Below are 22,972 nucleotides of genomic sequence, written 5' to 3'. Positions count from 1 at the left end.
CGTGCTGCTTAGATTCACACCCAAAAGCAATAAGACAAAAAAGTAGTTAAACTTTGCTAACCTAACATATATTCCTAATCACTATCGATATATCAGTGACATTACGGTTATGGCTACGAAGCTCCCACGATCTTAATGTCTTTTCCTTGATAATTCAAGAGCTATTTCCTGTTTGCATGTACACGAACGTTGACAGATGACCGCGTAGCTAAGTCAAGAAAATAAATAGCAGTGAGAGAACCATGAACAGAGGCAGAGGACCAAACAAAAGGGTATTCCTTCTGAGTCATGTTGGAGGTGTGTGCATGTCGTGCCTCGGAGTAAGTGGGATTGCTCCTGAAATGGATATAATATGTGGGACAGAAATGTGAATTACACATTGCAACAGTGCGTGAATACCAGTTATTTTACCCTTGCGGCGTGACTGTCAACAAGTTCAGATCTGGAGGGAGCGGAAGAGAGCCCTGGCAGCGTGCGAGAAGCGGCAGCACGCTGGCAGCCACGTGAGCCGCGGAGATGCAAGCAACGCGGAGCCACGACGCAGACTGACTCACGCCTGCCACTCACACCTCCACCTTCCCGCCGACCCTCCCTGCCTGCCGCCTCTCGCACCACACGACCAATAAACTCTTGACTCTTTGATGAATTCTTAACAGTAACAGACTTTACATTCATACTGTGTGACTAATGGGGACTGAATTAAACTACTCCATAGTACAGAAAGCGGCGAGTGACATAAGGCAGCGAGTGAGGCAAGACAAGGAAAACTATCGTCGCTTGGCACCTTGCTTCCCCTCACCTGTGCCAGCGATGTGCACCGCCGCCGCGTCCTTCTGGCCCGCAAGCCTCCCTTCCACGCCAGCCAATGAGAACGCGAGCACCACTAGCCCACCAATCAGGGTCCAACAAGAAACGGCTAACCAATCCACGAACTGACTAAAACAAACTGGGCCAATTACGTCCAGCCTGAAAACAAGCTGCCAATCGTGGGGGAAGTGTGAACAAGGAGCCAATAAAGAGTCGTCTTGACACATCAGCTCAACCAACAACCAAGTGCACACGTCACATCATGAGTCACCGTCATACCGTCACACAATCACCTCAGGACCAAGTTGGGGAGGAGGGGGCAGGCGGCCATGAGCCTTTTGACTGACTGGCCACGAGACGAAAGGTTGGGGTGACTGACACGATGATTGACTGGTGGGGGTAATGGAGTGATGGACAGAGTAATAGGGGTAATGAAGGGTAACAGACAGTCAGTGGGTGATTGACGGAACCACACAGGCGGTCATAGGACAGTAGAAGAAAAGAGTTGATGTTCCCCAAGTGACTGATTGAAAGATACAGACACTGAATGATTGACTGACTACACCGTGAAGGCAGGCAGTGATTGGCACGAGAGAGAGAGAGAGAGAGAGAGAGAGAGAGAGAGAGAGAGAGAGAGAGAGAGAGAGAGAGAGAGAGAGAGAGAGAGAGAATATGTGTGTAATAAGATAATAATGTTATAATAATAAATGGTTTATTAATGTTGTACCCGTGAGGCTGAAAATATACATATTAATTATCAAAAGGTTCTTAGTGGTTACAGAGTACGGGAGATTACAATGAGAAGTGCAAGTGTTTTACAATGAAAAGTGGAAGAAATTATATGAGTTTGGTGGTGTGTGTGGTGCATCTCAGGCAAGGCTCGGTCCTGCAGGTGAGGGCGATGGCATGTCGCGCCGGGAGTAAAACCCTGGAAGCTGGAGGCACACCCGAGCCTGGGGAGCACTGTGGGCGGCTGTGGGCGGCTGTGGGCGGACGGTGACGGGAATCGCTACCTCAGATTTTGGGTGTCCTGCGTTTGGTGTCAGGTGGTTGTCATGGGATGGGGGAGTGTAAAGGGCCCCATACACGCTCAGGCGGGTTGTCCGGCCGTCTGCGCAAACCAATTGTTCAGGCAAAATTGAGTGTGTATGGGACGCTGAGGAGGCCTGTGTGGGGCGCCTTCAGGCCACCGGAGAGGCAGCCTCACGAACCTATAGCTGAAAGGTTGGCTTCTTCCTGCCAGAGTCCGGTCAGGCCTGTGTGAGCGTGTATGGCCACATGAGGCGTAATGTCGCCACTCCTTGGGATTTTTCCCAAGATCTTGGGATTTTGGATGTCAATTTGGAATCTTGGAATTTTTACTGAAAAATGTTACACGTCTTGAGATTTTCGGCATTCCTCCCATCTGTTTAGCTATTTTTTCATTCATTTTAACGATATTTTTACTATTTTTTTAATATCACAACCAATGAAAAATACGTTATAGGTATTGTGAGTTGAGTGTACCGGTTGCACTCAGGTTTTTAAAAGAGAGGGTGGTGGGGGGAGGGTTGTAGGCTGAACATGTATTCTACAGGACGTCTAACAAGACAGACGATAGTGGCAGCGTCCACGGAAAATGGCTGTGCCCACTCAGCCCAGTCCGAATCCTGTTAGAGCCGCATTTGTGTCGTGTGACTCAACGATGAGAGGCCAAAGTGCGCAAGGAGATCCAGAACCTGGAGGAAATGGTAATAATAATCCACCTCGGAAGAAAAGCAAAGGATGGTATCACCAATCTTTCAACACTAAGTGGCAGGAAGACCCTGAATTGAAAGACTGGGTAAAATCAGTTTTACACTTCATTTTGGATTTTTATTGTAAACGTGGGATATTTTGGACAATCTTCTGATTTTTCGAGGTTAGTCTTGGGAATTACGAAATCTTAGGGTGGCAACACTGAATTGAGGCAGCCTTGGGGCCACATCTCTCAGTTAAGCACTCGGTAGCTAACCGTGAACATGTCTGCCTCACACAAAACTTCCAGCTTTTGAAGTTCCATTTAGAAAGGAGTGAAATTTTATTGAATGTGAAAACAGAATATATATATATATATATATATATATATATATATATATATATATATATATATATATATATATATATATATATATATATATATATATATATATATATATATATTAGCATAAAAAAAGCGGAAGTTATGGCTACACATCAGAATATTTAGTTGCAGATATTAAAGGATAATATGCTAGAAACATAATTACATTTGAATTGACAGTATGAACCAGAATGTCAGCCTACCATGCTGAGAAGCAGTTCACGTCTTCATCAAAAATGGAAAGAAGTTTTTTTTTTTTTATCATTATAGAAAGAAGTTACTCTTTCTTCTCTTCTTGGTCTTCTGTAATAACTTGTAGGTCATTGCAACAGCTGCAGTCGCAAGTAGGGATAACTCTCCCGTATCCATGGGGAGAGGTCATGGTTTTCACTCTGCCATGTCTCGCTAGAACTGAGCGCCTTGAGGCAGGACTGAATAGTGTGTGGGTGACACAGGCCACTCCTGCTCTATATGTTCAGTAGTGACGTAACCAAGAGATATAGAGCGTGCATCCTCTATATTCCTTATACACAGGGTCGTCCACGTATTTCCACTCTGTATCCATCCCCTACCTGTTGTCTCAGTACCGCTCCCAGCCAATCATATACCCGAACGTCATTGCTCGTCTCAATCAATGGGAATCCAGCCACACACACTTAATATTTTCAGTACAGATTATTTGTAAGACAATTGCATTTCTGCATTTTAACGATAAATTATATATATATATATATATATATATATATATATATATATATATATATATATATATATATATATATATATATATATATATATATATATATATATATATATATATATATATATATATATTTATTTATTTATTTATTTATTTATTCATTTATCTATTTATTTGTTTATTACAGTCAATATCTAAACCAGACAATTTGTAAAGTGACTGAACTTCTCAGGTAGTCAATTTAGTAATCAGCTAAAAATTGCAGACAATTTACAAAGTGACTAAAATTTTAATAGATTTTCTTGGCATATTGACTGAAATGAATCCTGGTATGGTAAGAACCCTGGTATAGATAACTGGCCAATTTACCTATTGGCAGTTTGCGTGATGAGGTGTGTGTGTGTGTGTGATTCAACAAGGCCTGAGCGGATCTGCAACCACCATCAGTTACTCTCTCAGTGTGAGCTCAGAGTTCATTATTACCGATCATTGGGTAAGACTGTGACCTCACACACAAAGTACCCCACACCCCATCCCCCTGGTCAGGGGAGACTGTAACTGTGACCTCATACACCACACATCCCATCCCCCTGGCCCGGGGAGACAGAAACTGTGACCTCACACACTACACATCCCGAGACCTCACACACTACACACCCCATCCCCCTGGTCAGGGGAGACAATAACTGTGACCTCACACATCACACACCCCATCCCCCTGGTCAGGGGAGACAATAACCGTGACCTTACACACCACACACCCCATCCCCCTAGTCAGGGGAGACAATAACTGTGACCTCACACATCACACCACACCACACCACGGTGGAGGACAGAGGTGATCAGTACCTAGTGGGATTCGAACATACGCCGGCCATAGCGGCCAACACAGACTCGACCCCTTTACCACTGAGCCACGAGGCTCAGTGTGTGTGTGTGTGTGTGTGTGTGTGTGTGTGTGAACTTTGTTTTTAAAAACCAATGAGATTTAATTTAAGACATCACTGACTTTTCAAGGAGAAACATCTTTGTGATTTGTTGCTTTTCAGAACAGCTGATAAAATATAAAAAAAAAAAAAGACACCATTGAATTTTAATATACAAAGGTTTCTGTTGACACTCATTACTACAACATCCATCACCACCACCAGCACATCCATAACGAATATCCTCTCCATCACCGATAAGACAGTCAGCGGAGCGGAAAATAATGCCCTTTTTGTCATCCACGCAGGTACTAATGACGTTGAGTACACCAGATCCGAGGAGCTGACGGAGAAGTACAAGAGGATGATTCAGGGGTATAAGACTGAATCTCAAAATATCATTGTTTCAGGCATCCTTCCCCGGACCAGGACACCGACCATTTTCTATGATAGAGCTTTTAGTATTAACAGCCGTCTAAGATCTCTCTGCGGACTACGTGAATCTCTGGGATGACTTCTATAATAAACCTTTCCTATTCCAGGATGACGGTTTGCACCTCAACGGGGTGGGGCAACATGACTCGGGAGGCTGCTAAGTAACAAAGTTTCTAGTTTCAGGCCAAAAAAACGGCCAGCAGGATCACGCAGCCTCATCCACGTAAACGACTCGCTACCTACTCGAAATAAGCTTAAGGTCTTTATGTGCTTGTTGCCATGTGCTATGTGTTTTCTATGTTGCTTGCGTAACAAGTTTCAGAGTTAGAAGAAATAGTATTCACAGAAGACTACGATATAATAAGCGTAACAGAGTCATGGTTAAATGTAGAAGTCAGGGACTATATAGCAGAATATAAAATTCCCGGGTACGTAATATTTGAAAAAAGTCGTGTAAACAGAAATGAAGGCGGCATTTTATTTTACATCAAAGCCAGCCTCAACCCAGTTCTTTTATCAAAACCTCTCATTGCAAACGTAGATGCTCTATTTATATTATTAAAAGATAATTACGGGACTAAACTAGCATTAATCCTTATGTACAGACCACCACCCCAGCCAGTCCAAACTGACAGCGAAATTTTCCACCAAATTAGCGAGATAAGTGACACACACGACGCCGTAATCCTTGGAGATTTTAATCTACCGGTGACTCAGTGGGGCGAATCACTCACCTCACATCATGGACATAATAACTTAAAAGAAAGTTCACTTACATAATTTGTGCAAAACCCGACACGTGATAACCATGTCCTTGACCTCGTGCTTGCTACGAATGATGAATTAATAGAAAATGTGAATGTCGGCGAGGAGTTAAGTAACAGTGACCACTGCGCAATCACCTTCATTATAAACTTCATGGCTAATGAGTCCAATATAAGCAAAGAAAAAGTCCCTGACTACAGAAAAGTAAATTTCTATAAACTCAAATCAGTGCTTAACCAAATCGACTGGAGTCACCTACTTAGCACCACAGATATTAATGCTCACTGGGAATTTTTCATGGATAGATACTTAAAAGCAGTACAAGAATGTGTATCCATGAAAAATCGTCGTCCCACTCAAAACGTTAAGCCTAAGTGGTGGAACACACAAATAGCTGAATGCTTGCGCGTCAAGAGGGACGCCCATAACAGATTAAAATCCTTCAGTAATAACGAAGAACACACTAAATTCGTTGAACTAAGACGTAAAGCAAAGAGATTAATCAAACATAGCAAAAGGTTCACCGAGTTACATGTTGCGAACCAGAGTAAAACGAACCCGAAGGAATTTTATAGCTTTATCAGGCAAAAGAGAGTGATTACTTCAACTACTGGACCCATAATTGACGTAAATGGAGTTTACACTAATGACGAGGAGTACATTAGTAACATTTTAAACACTTTCTTTGTCTCGGTATTTACAGTAGAAGACTTCAGCGACATCCTTACGGCGCCAGCAGTCCAGCTTAATAACAACAACGTCTTAAGTAGCACCAATATAACAGAAAGTGACGTGTCAAAATGCATCGATAAACTTAAAGTTAGCAAGTCATCCGGGCCTGACACGATCTCACCCCGCATCTTAAAAGAAGTGAAATCCGAATGAGTTAAACCATTAACCTTGTAGTTCAACAAATCCTTGCAGTCCGGTACAATGCCTGATGAATGGAAGCTCACTAACGGAACTCTGATTTTCAAAAAAGGCAGTAAATCTTTACCATGTAATTACCGGCCAATTAGCTTAACCTCAGTCGTATGCAAAATTCTTGAAACACTAATAAGAGATAAACTCGTTAATCACTTAGAAGAAAACAACTTACTTAAAAATACTTAACACGGCTTCCGCTCTTGTTTGACGAACCTCTTAAACTTCTTCTATGATATTCTGAACCACTATGACGAGAGTAAAGCGGTAGATATAATACATCTTGATTTTCAAAAGGCCTTCGACAAAGTCCCCCATAAACGCTTACTTACTGAAATCACACGGTATCCAAGACGATGTTGCGATGGGTTGAGAACCGGCTAAACGTAACACAGGGATCAGTCTTAGGACTTGTTCTCTTCCTTGTTTATATTAGTGACATAGATGAGGGTGTTACCAGTATAATATTGAAGTTCGATGACGACACCAAAACTGTGAATTCCGTATTCTCTAACAAACAAGTAAAAGAAATGCAGAAAAATCTAGACAAATTGACTGAGTGAGGGCAAACCTGGTAGATGAGTTTTCATGCAGATAGGGTACATGCAGATAGGGTACAGAAATAAGAAAGCAAAGTATATTTTAAATGGTACCCAAATTAAAAGTGTTGACAACGAAATTGATTTAGGAGTGACAATATCGAGTAGCTTAAAACCCAGCCAATAATGCTGAGAAATCGTAAAGAAAGCAAATAAATTAATTGGCTTAATCGCCAGATCTTTTGAATATAAATCTAAGCATACAATCCTCACTTTGTATAACTCTTTAGTCCGTCCTCTTCTGGAATATTGCATTCAAGCATGGTGCCCCTACTCCAGAAAGACTGATAAATTAGAAAGAGTTCAACGTAGAGTAACAAAAATGATACCAAACCTAAGAAGAGCGTCTTTAAGAATCAAATATTTTCCCATTAACACAAAAAAGACTAAGAGGCGACTTAATACAGGTGTTTAAAATCATCATAGGCATTGATAACATGGACTGCAGTAAATATTCTACGATAGACTCTTCAAACTACACGCGAGGAAACGGTTGCAAAATTGTTGTGAAATCCTTCAACTCTCACGACTCAAAAAATCATTTTCTTTTTTCCATCGAGTAGTAAATCTATGGAATGGGCTTCCTCGAGACGTGATAGACCGCAATACCGTAGAGGCTTTTAAACGCTGTCTTGATAAATATCTTGCCTGCAATCCGCGGCTAACAGTCTTTGTTCGTTAGTGATTAACTTCCTTACCCTCAGGAAATGGGGGCACCTCATTTCATCTACTTTCTTTTTTTCCTATAAAATTTCCTTAGGATTTCTCTCTTCTCTAATCCCGTAAGGTATTTCTTTCCGACCTTATGCAGGAGGGTGGGGAGAGAGCCTTCTGCTCTCCTGTTCTTTTCTTCTACTATCACCTTAGTAGTCCTAGGTCAGGGCACCTCGTGAGGACCGCAAGGTCTGTTGTGGCCTGTTTTTCTATGTAACTCTACGTAACTCTATTACTACCACCAACACCACATCCATCACCACCATCACAATCCCAACATAATACGTAAATTTACCATTGTCATCACTACCACCAACACTATCACAATTACCATCATATATATATATATATATATATATATATATATATATATATATATATATATATATATATATATATATATATATATATATATATATATATATATATATATATATATATATATATATATATATATATATATATATATATATATATATATATATATATATATATATATATATATATTCCCATTAATAGAGACGAGCAATGACGTTTCGGGATATGATTGGCTGGGAGCGGTATTGAGACAACAGAGAGTACAGAGTGGAAAAAAGCGGGCAGATCCTCCCTAAACGCTGAACACGCGCTGTGCATAGGGCTTCATCTGTCATTTTGCGCGAGGGGACGCATTTGCGCATACGAGCAATGGATGTGCATATGCGTTACCGTGAGGGGCGAGTAGAGCACCAAATCAGTACGTTTGTTACTGCTACTAAAGATTGTCAAATTAAATGGCATGTTATACGGTCATTTTGTACCTATGATACGTTTGAAATGGAAAGAGGGAGGTGAGACTCTAAATAAAATTTCGCTTAGTTTTCTTGTGATTTGTTGAGCTCCCTCAAAACTAAGCATTAAGTCTTCACCAACATGCTCTGCCCCACTCACTCACCGCCGCCCCCACGGCCTGCCGCTTGTCCCGTATGAGACGAGTCCATTATCCTCTCCGTTTTCTCTTTCACACCCATTGTGGGAAGTTCTTGATCTTATAACTCACCCAAGTGTCTCCCAGCTAACCCATCATCACAGAAAGCATCGCTAAATATAATTATAAATAACTGATAACTTAGCTGTGGTTAGAGCCAGCAGGGAATGGTGACGGCTGGGGGTGAGTTGATATCACTGACTAGACCACTGCCCACATGTGACACTGCAACTTCAGCCTGACGTCACAGACCCATACTCTACTCCTGGCGACGTCTCGCCTCACGCCGCACCCAGTGAGGCCTCGACTCAAGCCTCGACTCCTCCAGTTTCACTTCAGGACGATACCATACCAGCCTTACATAATGCTGATGCCACCCCATCCCCTGCCTCACATCGTGTCACGGTTCGTCCAGCCTCCAATGAAATGCAGCAGACGAGCGGGAATGAAGCAGAGAAACAATGTTCTGATCAGCTGTGGACTGAAACAACAAAGTTACGGATTGTGGAGGAAACTTACAGCATAAAGTAGAAAAATAATGGATAAACTACTTACAAAAGACATAGAAATAGAAGTGTTGGGCGAAGAAGTACAGACAGCATGCAACACAATAAGAACCTTGAATGAACGAATCAGTTATCTCGAGAAGAAAGTAAACGATGCTCGAGTCCCTGACACCACAACAAACCCTGACACCACAGCATCCTGGGAAGAGGAGCGGTCCGTGCTGCTGGGAGACTCCAACCTGCAACAAGTCCTACTGTCTTACTTACAGAGCTACTCGACAAGAATCATCAAAAGAGCAAACATGGACATACTAAGAAGTTTGGTGTCGAAGCTGTTCTAGACCCTGTTAAGAAGTTTGGTGTCGAAGCTGTTCTAGACCCTGTTAAGAAGTTTGGTGTCGAAGCTGTTCTAGACCCTGTTAAGAAGTTTGGTGTCGAAGCTGTTCTAGACCCTGTCAAGATGTTACATAAGCGCTGACCTGTATGACCTTAAAAGCAACATGGATCCAGTGATTATATTGGATAACATTATGCACTTGTTGGTAAACTTAGGGAATAAGAATAATGGAATGGAGGTATTCATAAGCCAGCTTGCACCAACAATTGCCTCAGAAGAATTTCAATCCAGAATAGGTGATTTCAATGAACATCTTGATAAATAAGGTAAATTTAATGAAATTTGCATTATAAAGACTGACTTAACTTTTAAATTTGGTACCGGTGAAGTAGACGATTTGTTAAGACTTGGCTAGGGAGTAATCAGGATATATTTTGAATAGATACGGAGTAGTTATACTTAATACTTTTAGCAGACAATGTCCCTCTTTTAAACTATCTCCAAAATGGGACAGCATCAAAAAGAATGTAGAAGTGCTCCTCTCTACAAGCCACAAAAGCAAAGACGACGTGCTTCTCCCCAGTGCCAGCAATAAAAGTGTAGCTAGAAAAGACTCTCACAGACGTAATCATCATTTTTTTAACCAGTCACACTGTGACAGGGCATGCTGCCAAGTGCGCAGGTGCCTCCCGCTATTCTTCAGCCCCACCTTCCAACACAATCAAGGAGTCATACAGCAGTGTTACAAGTGGTACACACACAACATCCCGAACATCTTTTTTCTCACTACTCAGCACGAGCACTTAATAGTAGAGACATCAGGGTGCGGCAAGAATGTTACAACTGTTGTGAGTTCAACCATCGCCTGGTACAGTGCCGCTTTGACTACAAATTGAGATGTCAATCCTGTAAGCAGTCAGGACATGAGAGTCGTCTGTGTGAACACTACAGCACACACTAGGTAGCTGGCAACGAAGGTAATGCCGATTGTTCTGACCATGCAAAGTTAAAGGATTTTATTGTTATTGGATATCAATGAGCAGACCATACTAGGAAACAAGGTGGAGCTCGAATTGTTGATGAAAGATGTTTTGCGTGTTAGTGAGACGTAGCCACTCCCCGAGATTCTTGATAATTTTGTTAAACTTGAGTATAGTATTTACAGATGCGATAAAGGATGTGGTGGAGCATATTTATATGTAAAGAACATTTTTGCTGTGACTCCTTCCCAGATAAATATTGATAAGCCTCCAGGTGTGGAAGATATGTGAATGACATTACAGTGTAGAAAGCTAAGAATATAAGAACATAAGAAATGAGGGAAGCTGCAAGAAGCTATCAGGCCTACACGTGCCAGTCCCTGTGTGAAATATACCTACTTATATCCACCTATCATCCCCATCCATAAATCTGTCTAATCTTCTCTTAAAGCTCCTTAATGACTCAGCACTAACAACTTGATTACTGAGTCCGTTTCATTCATCTACCACTCTGTTTGAGAACCAGTGCCTTCTTATCTCTTTTTCAAACTTAAATTTTTAAACCTTGAACACGTTATTTCTTGTTCTATCCTGGTTACTGATCCTAAGAATTTTGCTTACGTCTCCCTTATACCACTTTAAGACTTCTATCAGGTCCCCTCTTAAATACGTCTCTTTAAATAATGTAAATTTAACAGCTTCAATCTCGTTTCATAAGGAATACTCCTCATCCCTTGTATTCTTTTAGTCATTCTCCTTTGTACTGAGTCTAATAGACCTATATCCTTCTTGTAATATGGGGACCAGAACTGCACAGCGTAGTATAGATTAGGTCTGACCAGCGCCAAAAATAACTTTAATATTACTTCGGAACTTCTACTTTTAACGCTCCTAAAAATTAATCCTAAAACCATCTTTACCCTTTTTCTGGCCTCTATGCATTGCTTTCTTAGACGGAGCTCAGAGCTAACTATAACTCCTTTTCTATTTTTTTTTTTTTTATCCTGAACCTACCAGAGCTTCATTGTTTGTTGTGTACCTAAACAACTTGTCAGCTATTATTATTGGCTGCCTGCACCGCCACCCAAAAGCACCCACTGAAACATTTGACTATATACAAAAAGATTTTAAGTTCTTGTGGCTGACTAAAAAGAATTTTTATGTATTAGATCATTTTAATGATGACTTTTTATCTTTTAACAGTAATCTTAAGAAAATTTTAACTGCTACAAAATTGTTTCAGGTTATTGAAAAACCTACTAGAATAATCTGTCATAGTGCCACCTTACTTGATGTAATCATTACCAACAAACGTGAATAAATAATATCCTCCGATGTCGTATTATGTCCAATTGACGATCATGACCTACAGTAGTAACTGTTACCATAAATTTACACAAACAGAAACGTGCCCTCGCTGTCACAAAGACCACTCACCACATGGCTGACTACTCTCCTGCTGCTTTTTGCAATACCTTAAATAATAAAAGTCTTGAATTAACAGAAGTATTCAATACCGATAATGTGAATAAACAAATAAACATCTTCACAGACATTTTTCATGTTTGTTTAAATGCATGTGCGCCATTTACAGCTTTAAAAAGTTGGAAGACCCATGCTCTATGGATGAATGATGACATCAAACAAGCGGTGAGTGAAATAATGCACAAAAATTGTTAAAACAAGATCGCTACTATACCACTTCACAAATTAGATATAAAGATTTCAAATCACAGGTTAAAAGAATGACACGTGCATCAAGAAGGGAATCTTCTAATAATGAATTTATTAAAAGTAATGGAGAAACAGCAGCTACATGGGGAGTGATACACAAATTTGTTCCCAATAAGTCCTAGGACAGTAGTTGTTTATCTATGGCCGGTAAAGTAGGCGAACTAAACAATTATTTTTTTGAATGTTGGAAAAGAGATCTTTGAGAAGTCACAACAGAGCATGATTGAGGATAATTAAACTCTCCAGATCCGAACTGCATCTCAAAACTCGGAGCTCTTTAGACCGCAGCCCGTGGACGTAAGCACAATAACTCTCACAATGAAACAACTAAAATACAATTACGCATGTGGTTCACATGAAATCACACTTTCATTTATAAGTGATGCTCTACGTGTCATTATACCATATCCCAGGTGTATTATAGACACTTCTGTTGTTACCGGTGCATTCCCCTGTGTTTGGAAGCACTCTTTAGTCACTCCCATACATAAAAGTGGGGCTTCTGATGATCAGATAATTACAGGCCAATTTCTTTACTACCAATAATATCTTATTTGAAAAGATAATAGCCAGGCAGTTAGTTAATTTTCTTGAGTCTAAAATATTGTTTAGTCATACATAGCATGGATTCAGGCCAGGCTTATCTACGGTCACGGCATTAATTAAACAAAAATAAATAAATAAAAACTTCCGTGAAAACATGGTTATTAAGAAAATCTCCCTTTTCAACCTGTGTGACTTGTCCAAAATCCTTCGCTAGCGTCAGCCATAAACCTTGATCAAACAAGCTGTATAACATAGGAATTGACCAACCAACAGAACTTTGTTTTCTAGAATACCCGGTGATATTGTGATACACGTTGGCGACACATGTATCCACCCCTGTGACTTCTTAAAGAACTTGTGTGTATACTTCTACAAACGCATCATGTTTGACATACACATCTCTGAGTTGACTAAAAAAGCCTTTGGAACATTGATGTACATCAGTCACATAAAAGAGTTTTTTAGTAGAAAGACCAGAACGATAGTTATACAAACACTTGTCTTTAGCATCATAAACTATGGCATAAGCATATGAGGCACCACTACTAAAACACAGCTACAACGCAAAATTTTTTCTGCCAAGGTGGCTGTAGGTGGAAGATCAAGGTATGATCATGTTTCTCCTATTCTAGAATCTAGATGAACTGAAATGGTTAAATATTAAGAAAAAAGGTGATTATAAACAATGTATATTTATGTATAGTATTCTCATCAATAAATACCCTAATTGGCTCTTCACTATCCCTACCGTAAGCCATGTCAATCAGAGAAGCACGAGGCAACAAGACCTTTTGTATGTACCAAGAACTAACAGTACGGCCAGAGATCACTTGTCAGAGGGCCACGCGTATGGAACGCCTTGCCTTCGTGCATGAAAAGTATAAGAAATAAGCCTAGATTTAGAAGTCTCAAAGATCACATGTTATTCCATGATCTTCCACTCTAATTTTAATACTGTATATATATTTTATATATAATTATTTTATACCATTAGCGTAGTCTTTTACTTATTTGTTCTAGGATTCTTTTATACTATTTTAAGTTTATCGTTTTAGGTTTTATTTTACACGATCCTAGCTTCTTAGTTTTAGGTTTCTCTTACATCATTTTTACTATATTTTTTAGTCTTTTATATTATTTACATTTCATTGCATTTCATTGTTTTAGGGGTTGTAAATCATTTATACTCGTACTTCATTTTATGTTCCTTTTTGTATCTTACATATTATTGTATCTATCACAGAAGACTGAGAACTTGTCCTAACTACTTTTTTATCTAAATATCCATGTTATGACGCTCTAATTGTATATCATTAATTGAAATTGTAACTATAAACATGTAAACTGCGCAAGAAGAACCATTGTACTAATAGGACAATGAATTAAATTAAAATTCAATTCAATTTAATCCCTCATTCCTCCCCCCCCCTCCTCCTCCTCCTCCTTTCCATAAAAATAAAGTTTTAGGCGCGATTAATAGAATTAAAATAAACAAAACACCAGAACCAGGTCAAATTTCCCCATGAATATTGAAAGAAGCTAATAACGAGCTTGTCAAGCCTCTATTAATATTATTTAACAAATCATCAAACATTCAACAAATCCCAGATGAATGGAAACTAGCAAATGTTACACCTCTTTTTAAAAAGGGTGATAAATCTCAACCTCATAATTACCGTGCCATGAGCTTCACATCTGTAGTGGGTAAGTTTATGGAATCAATAATACACGATAAAATAGTAGAATTCCTGGAAAGTAACGATATCATAAAGGACACTCAACATCTATTTAGAAATAAACGTTCATGTTTAACGAATTTACTGGATTTTTTTTTTTTTTTTTTTACGACGTGTATAATATGTATGATAATACCTGGGCAGTAGATATAGTGTATTTTAATTTCCAAAAAGCATTAAATAAAGTTCTCCATAAGTGTCTCCTACATAAAGTTAAAGGCCACGGCATATCAGGTGACCTCGCTGCGTGGATAGAGGATTGGTTGACAGACCGCAGACACCGAGCAGTAATTAACAGTAATTCTTCAAATTGGATCAATGTAAGTAGTAGCGTTCCTCAAGGATCAGTCTTAGTACCAATCCTCTTCGTAAAAAAAAAATATATATATATATATATATATATATATATATATATATATATATATATATATATATATATATATATATATATATATATATATATATATATATATATATATATATCAATGATATAGACAAAGGGATCATAAGTAAATTGTCAAAATTCGCAGATGATACTAAGGTTGCTAACAAGGGTGATTCACCAAACCAACGTCAGATTTTATAAAAAGACATAGACACTCTCATTGAATGTTCTGAAAAGTGGTTTATGAACTTTAATTTTGATAAATGTCAAGTATTACATATTGGAAATACTAATCCCCAGAATATTTATAAAATGGGTAACACCCCCCCATCAAAAGTGTGAATGCTGAAAAAGATCTGGGAGTTCTAGTGTCAACAGATCTTAAACCAAGCAAACACTGCACAGAAGTCGTCAAAAATGCCAATAAATTAATAGGCTTCACATGAAGATCTTTCACCTTTAAATCAAAGATCATTTTGATCTTGTACAACTCACTCGTACGTCCTCATCTTGAATACAACGTACAGTTTCGGTCACCCTACTACAAAAAAAAATATCGAGAAAATAGAAAAAAAAATACAACGTAGAGCAGGAGTGGGCGAACTACGACCCGCGGCCAAAGGAATTTCATGCGGCCCGCCAAATGTTACTAAATTTGAAAAAGAAAGTTACCAAGCAACGCTAAATAATATTGTGACCATTTTGTTTTCTTACCGTAGGTGTGCATATGTGTGGGAGAGTGTTGATCAAAAGGCTACAGACATCGACGGTCTTCACTAGGACTAAGTGACTCCTAATTTAATCTCAAGTTCGTAACAATGCCTGATTCGGCAACTTTATTACCGCACCAATGATTTCATTGCCTTTCATCTGAATCATTTCAGTGTCCTGGCAGATGTCAAAGATTTAAGATGTAGCCTAGTTTTTATTATCTTAAAAGATTTTACCCAAAATTAGTTATTCGAAGCCAACTAAAAAGCGAAAAATTGAAGACGAATGCCGAGTGTTTAACAAAGAGTAGACTGAAAGGTATTTCTTTGCTGACATTGGCGTTAAAGCTGCATGTTTAATTTGTCATAAAACAGTCGTTGTGTTCAAGGAATACAATTCAAAACTGCACTTTCAAACCAAGCACGCTAACTTTGGACACAGTTTATAAAAGCAAGAACTGCAAAATAAGGCAATTGATTTGGTAAAAAATTTGAAACAACAGCAAACTGTGTTTGAGAAAACTTCATCTTTACAGAGGAACGCAACAAAAGCAAGTTTTGCATTAGCAAATAAAATTGCAAAGCAAAACAAGTCATTTGTAGAAGCAGAATTCATCAAAAATTGCATGGTTGATCTTGTCAGTGTTGTGTGTCCTGAAGTTCAATCAAAAGTCACGAAGAACTATTATTCGTCGCACAGATATAATTGCAATGAATATTCAAGAACAGCTGTTAACAGCCAGTGGTAGTTTTCAGTGGTTTTCTATTGCTTTAAATGAGAGTACTGACATTCAGGATACTGCTCAGGTACTTATGTACATCAGAGGAATTGATGAAAACTTTGAAATTACAGAGGAGTTGTTTGCTATGGATTCTCTCAAAGACACTGTTACTGGAAAAGATTTGTACAGCAGTGTCATTAACAGTCTAATTAGGTCCACATTAAGCCTGGATAAACTGGCAAGTATTACAACTGATGGTGCTCCTTCACTCATAGGCAAACATTGTGGCCTTGTGACCTTAATGAATGATAAAATCAAAGATTTTCCATCACACAGTGCGCTGTCTTTTCACTGCATCCTACACCAAGAAAGCCTCTGTAAGTCTTCTTTTAAAACTCAGATATGTTATGGATCCAGTGGTGCGTATAGTGAACTCAGTAAGAGCCCGGGGACTGAAACACAGGCAATCCGAATCTTGGAAGACATCGAGGCAGATTTTACTGATGTGGTGTACCACACAAATGTCCGCTGGTTAAGCATGGGAAAAGTGCTCAAGAGGGTGTGGGACATTAAAGAAGAGATTGTCATGTTTTTTTTTTTTTTTTTTTTTTAATATGAAAGAAATATTTTGTGACTTTTCAAAGGAAATGGAGAGTGACGAATGGATTTGCTGTAGACATTATGTAAATCTGAGTGAGTTAAACACAAAACTACAAGACAAAGGTGTATGTGCTCATGAATTGTACTTGGAAGTGAAACTTTTTGCCAAGCAGCTTATAAAGCAAAACACGAGTTGTCACACAAGCATTATCAGACAAGTACAGTTCCCAGCTGATGGCTCTAAAAGAGGAATTTATCAGAAGATTTGTTGATTTCAAGGCAATTGAAGACCAATTCAATTTGCTCAGCTCACCTTTTGCTACTTTGAAATAGCTAATGACGAATTGCAGATGGAACTGATTGATTTGCAAGCCGACAACTCTTTAAAAAGGCTGCTTGAAATAAACCACTGGTAGAGTTTTATGCATCTCTACACTCAGAAAAGTCTAAAAATCTGAAAAATTTTTCAAGAAAGATGTTTGTGTTGTTTGCATCAACTTACATTTGTGAGCAGACTTTCTCCATTATGAAAGTTTACAAGTCAATGAACAGATCACTTCTCAATATTGAGGATCAGCACAAGCAACTTGACGCCTAATTTTGACAAACTGGTAAATGACTGCAGTCAGATGCATCATTCTCATTGAGTCATTGGGATCCTTCTGTTGCTAAGTTACTTTGTTTTTCAAATGTTTCATGTGAAGTTACTACTTTAAAATATCAATAAGAATTATTTTTCTTCTTTAAATTGAGTTGATTTGTTTTCAAACAAATGAGTGTCTTATAGAGTTTCTACTTTGTAATATATTTCTTTCTTTTAATTGAGTAAATTTATATGTGTTTATTTGAAGCTTCTACTTTAAAATATTAATCACTAATAAGAATTGTTTGTTTTGCTTCTTAAAGTAGAGTTTCTACTTTGTAATATATATACATATATATATATATATATATATATATATATATATATATATATATATATATATATATATATATATATATATATATATATATATATATATATATATATATATATATATATATATATATATATATATATATATATATATATATATATATATATATATATATATATATATATATATATATATATAAAATATATATATATATATATATATATATATATATATATATATATATATATATATATATATATATATATATATATATATATATATATATATATTTTTTTTTTTTTTTTTTTTTTTTTTTTTTTTTTTTTTTTTTTTTTTTTCTTTTTTTTATTGAGTAACTTTATATGTTTCATTTGAAGTTTCTACTTTGAAATATTAATCAATAATAAGAATTGTTCGTTTTTCTTCTTAAACAGTTACCTAGTTTTTTCAAACAATTTTTTTTTTTTTTTGTGCTTTATAATTTCAATATATAAAAATAAGTTTTTTTTTTCTTAAAACAAGGTTATTTTGTCTTTCAAATGTGTTTCAAGAAAGGCTCCAACTTAAAAATACTTATTAATTTTTTTTTGTTTTTCCTTTAAAGTTTAAACTGAGTTACTTTGCCTTTCAAATAAGTGCGTCTCATGTTAATATTCTACAGTACTTTAAAATAATAATCATTAAAAATTAATTGCATCTTTTTTTCTTTAAAGCCTTTTATTTTGTTCATTTGAAAAAATCATTACTTTGGGTTAATATACTATGCGGCCCTATAAAATTGTGATTTTTTTAATGTGGCCCTTGCACTGAAAAGTTTGCCCACCCCTGACGTAGAGTAACAAAATTTATCCCAAGGCTTCGCAATAAACCTTATGAGGAACGCCTTAAAGAGCTAAATATATTCTTTTGAATATATTTAGCTCTGAATAACGAACACGTTTACTCCGTACTATCTGTCATCTGATGGGGGCATATTTCACTAAGGAAGGGAAACAATTATTATGTAACAAAGACTAAAGATTAAAGAGATCTTTGTGATGGATTGTTCCTCGGCGACTTATTGCTGACCCCGTCACAGTAATGATAAAAGGAATCAAGTCCTTGCAGAGCAACTCACCCATCTACAGTTAAATCTATTAGTTAAAGGAACCTCGGTAAATAAAATTTTTAAAGAAGAAGCGCCTCATCAGATGACTCAAATCTTAGGATTGTATGTAGATTGTATGTTGTAGAAATAGACCTCATATTTCTTACTTTTCTCTCAAATTCCATGTTGTTTTTCGATACAACATAGTAGTACCATTTCCTTTTTTCCGGCCAGCCTCGGCTGGAAGGATGGGGGGATGAGGAGGAGCCTTCTCCTGTGATATCTTGTCTCTCTCACTAATAGCTGGAGTAGAATAGTTACCCAAACAGCCTTGTAAGGACCTTAGGGTCTGTTGCTGTCTGGTCTTCCTTTATATTCCTCCTCACTCTTTTTCCTCCTCCTCCTCCTCCTCCTCCTCCTCCTCCTCCTCCTCCTCCTCCTCCTCCTCCTCCTTTATCCTCCTCCTCCTGCTCCTCCCCCACTCCCCTCGTCCTATACACTATGAAAATGTGGGTGTGACCCACCACCCCCACAGCACACTACCCTGCCGCTCATTGCTAAAAATTGTTTGCAAGTGATGGCAAAGATGATACAGGCGGTGGTGGTGGGGGTGGTGGTGGTGGCGGTGGTGGTGGAAGCAGGAAGAGGATTAACTAAATATTTCACACCTTTCGGGCATCAGCTTTCAACCTTCTCCACCTAAGGGAAAAATATGTGGGGTCGTCACCTCACCTGTGGCTCACTGGGTTGGAGCTGTAGTTACATTAACAGTTTAAGGAGAATGAAGGTGACGTACTGTCGGCTCCATACTTGATGAAGCAGTTTTTTACCTATATTTTCAACAAAAGCGACGCCTGTCATCTTTTTTCATGGCACCGGTGACTGGCTAGAAGTGCCGGTGACGTAGGTATTTTAGGCCTGACCTCTTTTTCTCCCCCTCTACATCTCCCTTTCATATACACCTCCCCCTCCCCCATATCTACTTTATCCCTCCTCCCTTATTGCTACTTCTCTCTCTCTCTCTCTCTCTCTCTCTCTCTCTCTCTCTCTCTCTCTCTCTCTCTCTCTCTCTCTCTCTCTCTCTCTCTCTCTCTCTCTCTCTCTCTCTCTCTCTCTCTCTCTCTCTCTCTCTCTCTCTCTCTCTCTCTCTCTCTCTCTCTCTCTCTCTCTCTCTCTCTCTTATTTAAGCAAATATTTATAGAAAGGCTTAAAATTCCACGTTGAATATGGAATTATTTAAAAGGCCTCTGATAGTATTATTTACAGGGAATAACACAGTGCATAATTAACATTACATTAATAATATAAAATAATGAAATATAGTAATGCAAGACTAAAAATTAAAGCGCCAGTGGGGACAGGTGCGTGCTACGCCACCTATGGGCTGCCAGCTTCACCTAGTGTGTGGACATGTCCTGCACTTGGGGCGTGGCCACCGTGAACATGTTCCACAGCCGCGAAGTCCTGGTTGTGTAGGTGCGCTGGAGTTGGCTAGAGCGAGATCGAGGCATCTTCACTAGCTCGTCGCTACTGGCCGCAGCTCCGGTGCACCTCTGCACTGTGTGTGGCAGCAGCCTCAGGGGGTCAAGGTGAGGGACCCTCTGCACCTGAGTTTTGTGGCACACCACTAGTGCCGACACGTCCCGGCGGTGCTCCAGTGACGTTACTGGTGGTGGGTGCTGTTGATCCTCGTCGGTGGCCACCAAGCGCAGGGCTCGCCGCTGCACAGCATCCAGTCTCTGCATGTAGGTGGCGACACTTGACATCCAGGACAGGGCACCGTACTCCATACAGGGGTGTATCTGTGCCCTGTATAGCGTGACTATGCCCCGTGGGTCGAGGATGTTCGCCATCCTGCGCAGGGCAGAGACTCGGAGAGAGGGCGGGCGGGCGACGACAGCGATGTGGTGATCGAAGCGTAGGCAGCAGTCCACAGACACGCCCAGGATCTTGATGTAATCCGGAAGTGTCAGAATCTTGCCTCCAAAATGCAACTGTCCTGAGACTGCGTGTGAGGAGCCTGGGGACCGCGAGATGACCATCGTCTGAGTCTTCTCAGGAGCGAAGTTAACCTGCCACATCTTTCCCCACTGCTCCACCAGGCCGATCTGCCTGTTCAGCTCAGTGACGGCACGCTGACTGTCGAAGCAGCAGTAGGAGCGGGAGAGTGTTGCAGTCGCCGGTGTATGCTGCCACAGATGATAACTGCCGGAGGAGGTAATCAGTGTATATGTTCCATAGGAATGGGCCCAAGACGGAGCCTTGTGGAACTGAGGCACGGACAGGTGAAGGCCTTGATGACTGCCCGTTGACTACTATCTGAAGAGTCCTGCCCTGGAGGTAGCCTTCGAGCAGCATTAGCAGGTCACCTTGGACACGGCGCGAAGCTTTTCAACGAGCCCCGCGTGCCAGACCCTCTCGAAAGCCCCAGTAATGTCCAGGGCCACCAAAAAGGTGTCCAGGCCTTCTTCCAAGGCGTCTTGCCAGTCCTTGGAGAGGATAAGGAGGAGGACTGCGATGGATCGGCCAGGCCTGAAGCCAAACTGCCTGTCTGAGAGGAGGTGGTTCTCGCTCACGTGTTGGCAGATGACAGCAGACGCTATTTGCTCCAACAACTTGCCGACTTCTGAGAGCAGGGAAATGGGTCTGTAGTTGCTGGGCTCACACTTTGAGTTTTTCTTGTGGACCGGGACCACACGTGCTTCCTTCCATACTGAGGGCCACTTCTTCTCACCCAGACAAGATGTGAAGACGGCGGTGAGAGGAGCTGAGGAGCTGACAGCTCTCTAGCGTAGTGTTTGAGAAGTCGTGGGCTGACGTCATCCGGGCCTGTGGCTTTACCCACATCCACCGCACCGAGTAGCCGCAAAGCCTGCTCTGCCGTCGTCAAGACAGTGGTGACAGTCCAGTCAGTTTCCAGGACCAGCATGGTGCAGGTCGTGCCCGGTCATCAACCTTCATCTTGTTGGAAAAAAGCTCGGCGAGGAGTGTGGCCTTGTCTGCACTGCTCGTGGCGGTGGATCCGTCAGGTCTGGTGAGTGGAGGAAGAGTTTCGCGGTGACTTGCTCCTTGCTGCTCCTTTATCAGATTCCACCAGATTTTGTTGCCAACACCTGGTCCACTGAGCTTTCGCCTTCTGTCCTCCCTTACTGATTCCTCGCCCATCTGCAGATGGACGTCATCCTCTTACACGCCTGCCTCCCGGTGCAGTGTCTTGTTCCTGCGTGTCGCTTGTACCTCACCCAGGCAGCATGCTTGGCCTCGGCAGATGCTCTGCAGTGAAAACCAAACCAGGCGGGATCACCAGGCCTGGAGAGATATACTCGGCTGGGCACATGCTGCTGTTGGAGGGCAAGGAGCCTGGTGGTGAGGGCACGTGCCTTGGTCTCAGCATCTCCCATTAGAAGGGCCTCCCATTCCGTGTTCTCCATGTCCTGCTTCATGGATGGCCAGTCCGCTCTGTTCCAAAGCCAGACGGTAGGCAGGATAGCGTCTTCCCTCGCCGTTAGCAGCTCGACCTGAGACAGCACGGCAAAGTGATCTGAGCTGCCCACTGGTCCTAGCTGATGGCAGCTGATGCTGGCTTCGGGTAGGTCTGTCACCACAGGGTCCAGCAGCCTTCCCTGTTCGTGTGTAGAGAATGTGACATGGTTGGTCAGGCCCTGAACCAACAGGAGATTATTGAAGGTATCCTGCTCCATGTGGAAGTTCAGGTCCCCACTATCATCACATGGGAACACTTGTGACGCTGGAGCAGAGTGTCGAGTTCCTCCA

At 40.2% G+C, this 22,972-nt stretch overlaps 1 protein-coding gene across 1 annotated transcript; it reads left to right on the top strand.

The window, feature by feature from the left end:
• Positions 1-16,583: 16,583 nt before the first annotated feature.
• LOC135101766 (general transcription factor II-I repeat domain-containing protein 2A-like) lies at positions 16,584-17,792 on the top strand. The gene is made up of 3 exons (XM_064006057.1): positions 16,584-16,777; positions 17,012-17,153; positions 17,709-17,792. Exons 1-3 carry the CDS (start codon positions 16,584-16,586, stop codon positions 17,790-17,792), a joined length of 420 nt encoding a protein of 139 aa, XP_063862127.1.
• Positions 17,793-22,972: the final 5,180 nt, after the last annotated feature.

Source organism: Scylla paramamosain, chromosome 7 (genome assembly GCF_035594125.1).
Source record: "Scylla paramamosain isolate STU-SP2022 chromosome 7, ASM3559412v1, whole genome shotgun sequence".
Lineage (NCBI taxonomy): Eukaryota > Metazoa > Arthropoda > Malacostraca > Decapoda > Portunidae > Scylla > Scylla paramamosain.
This window is presented reverse-complemented; position numbering and strand designations above follow the sequence as displayed.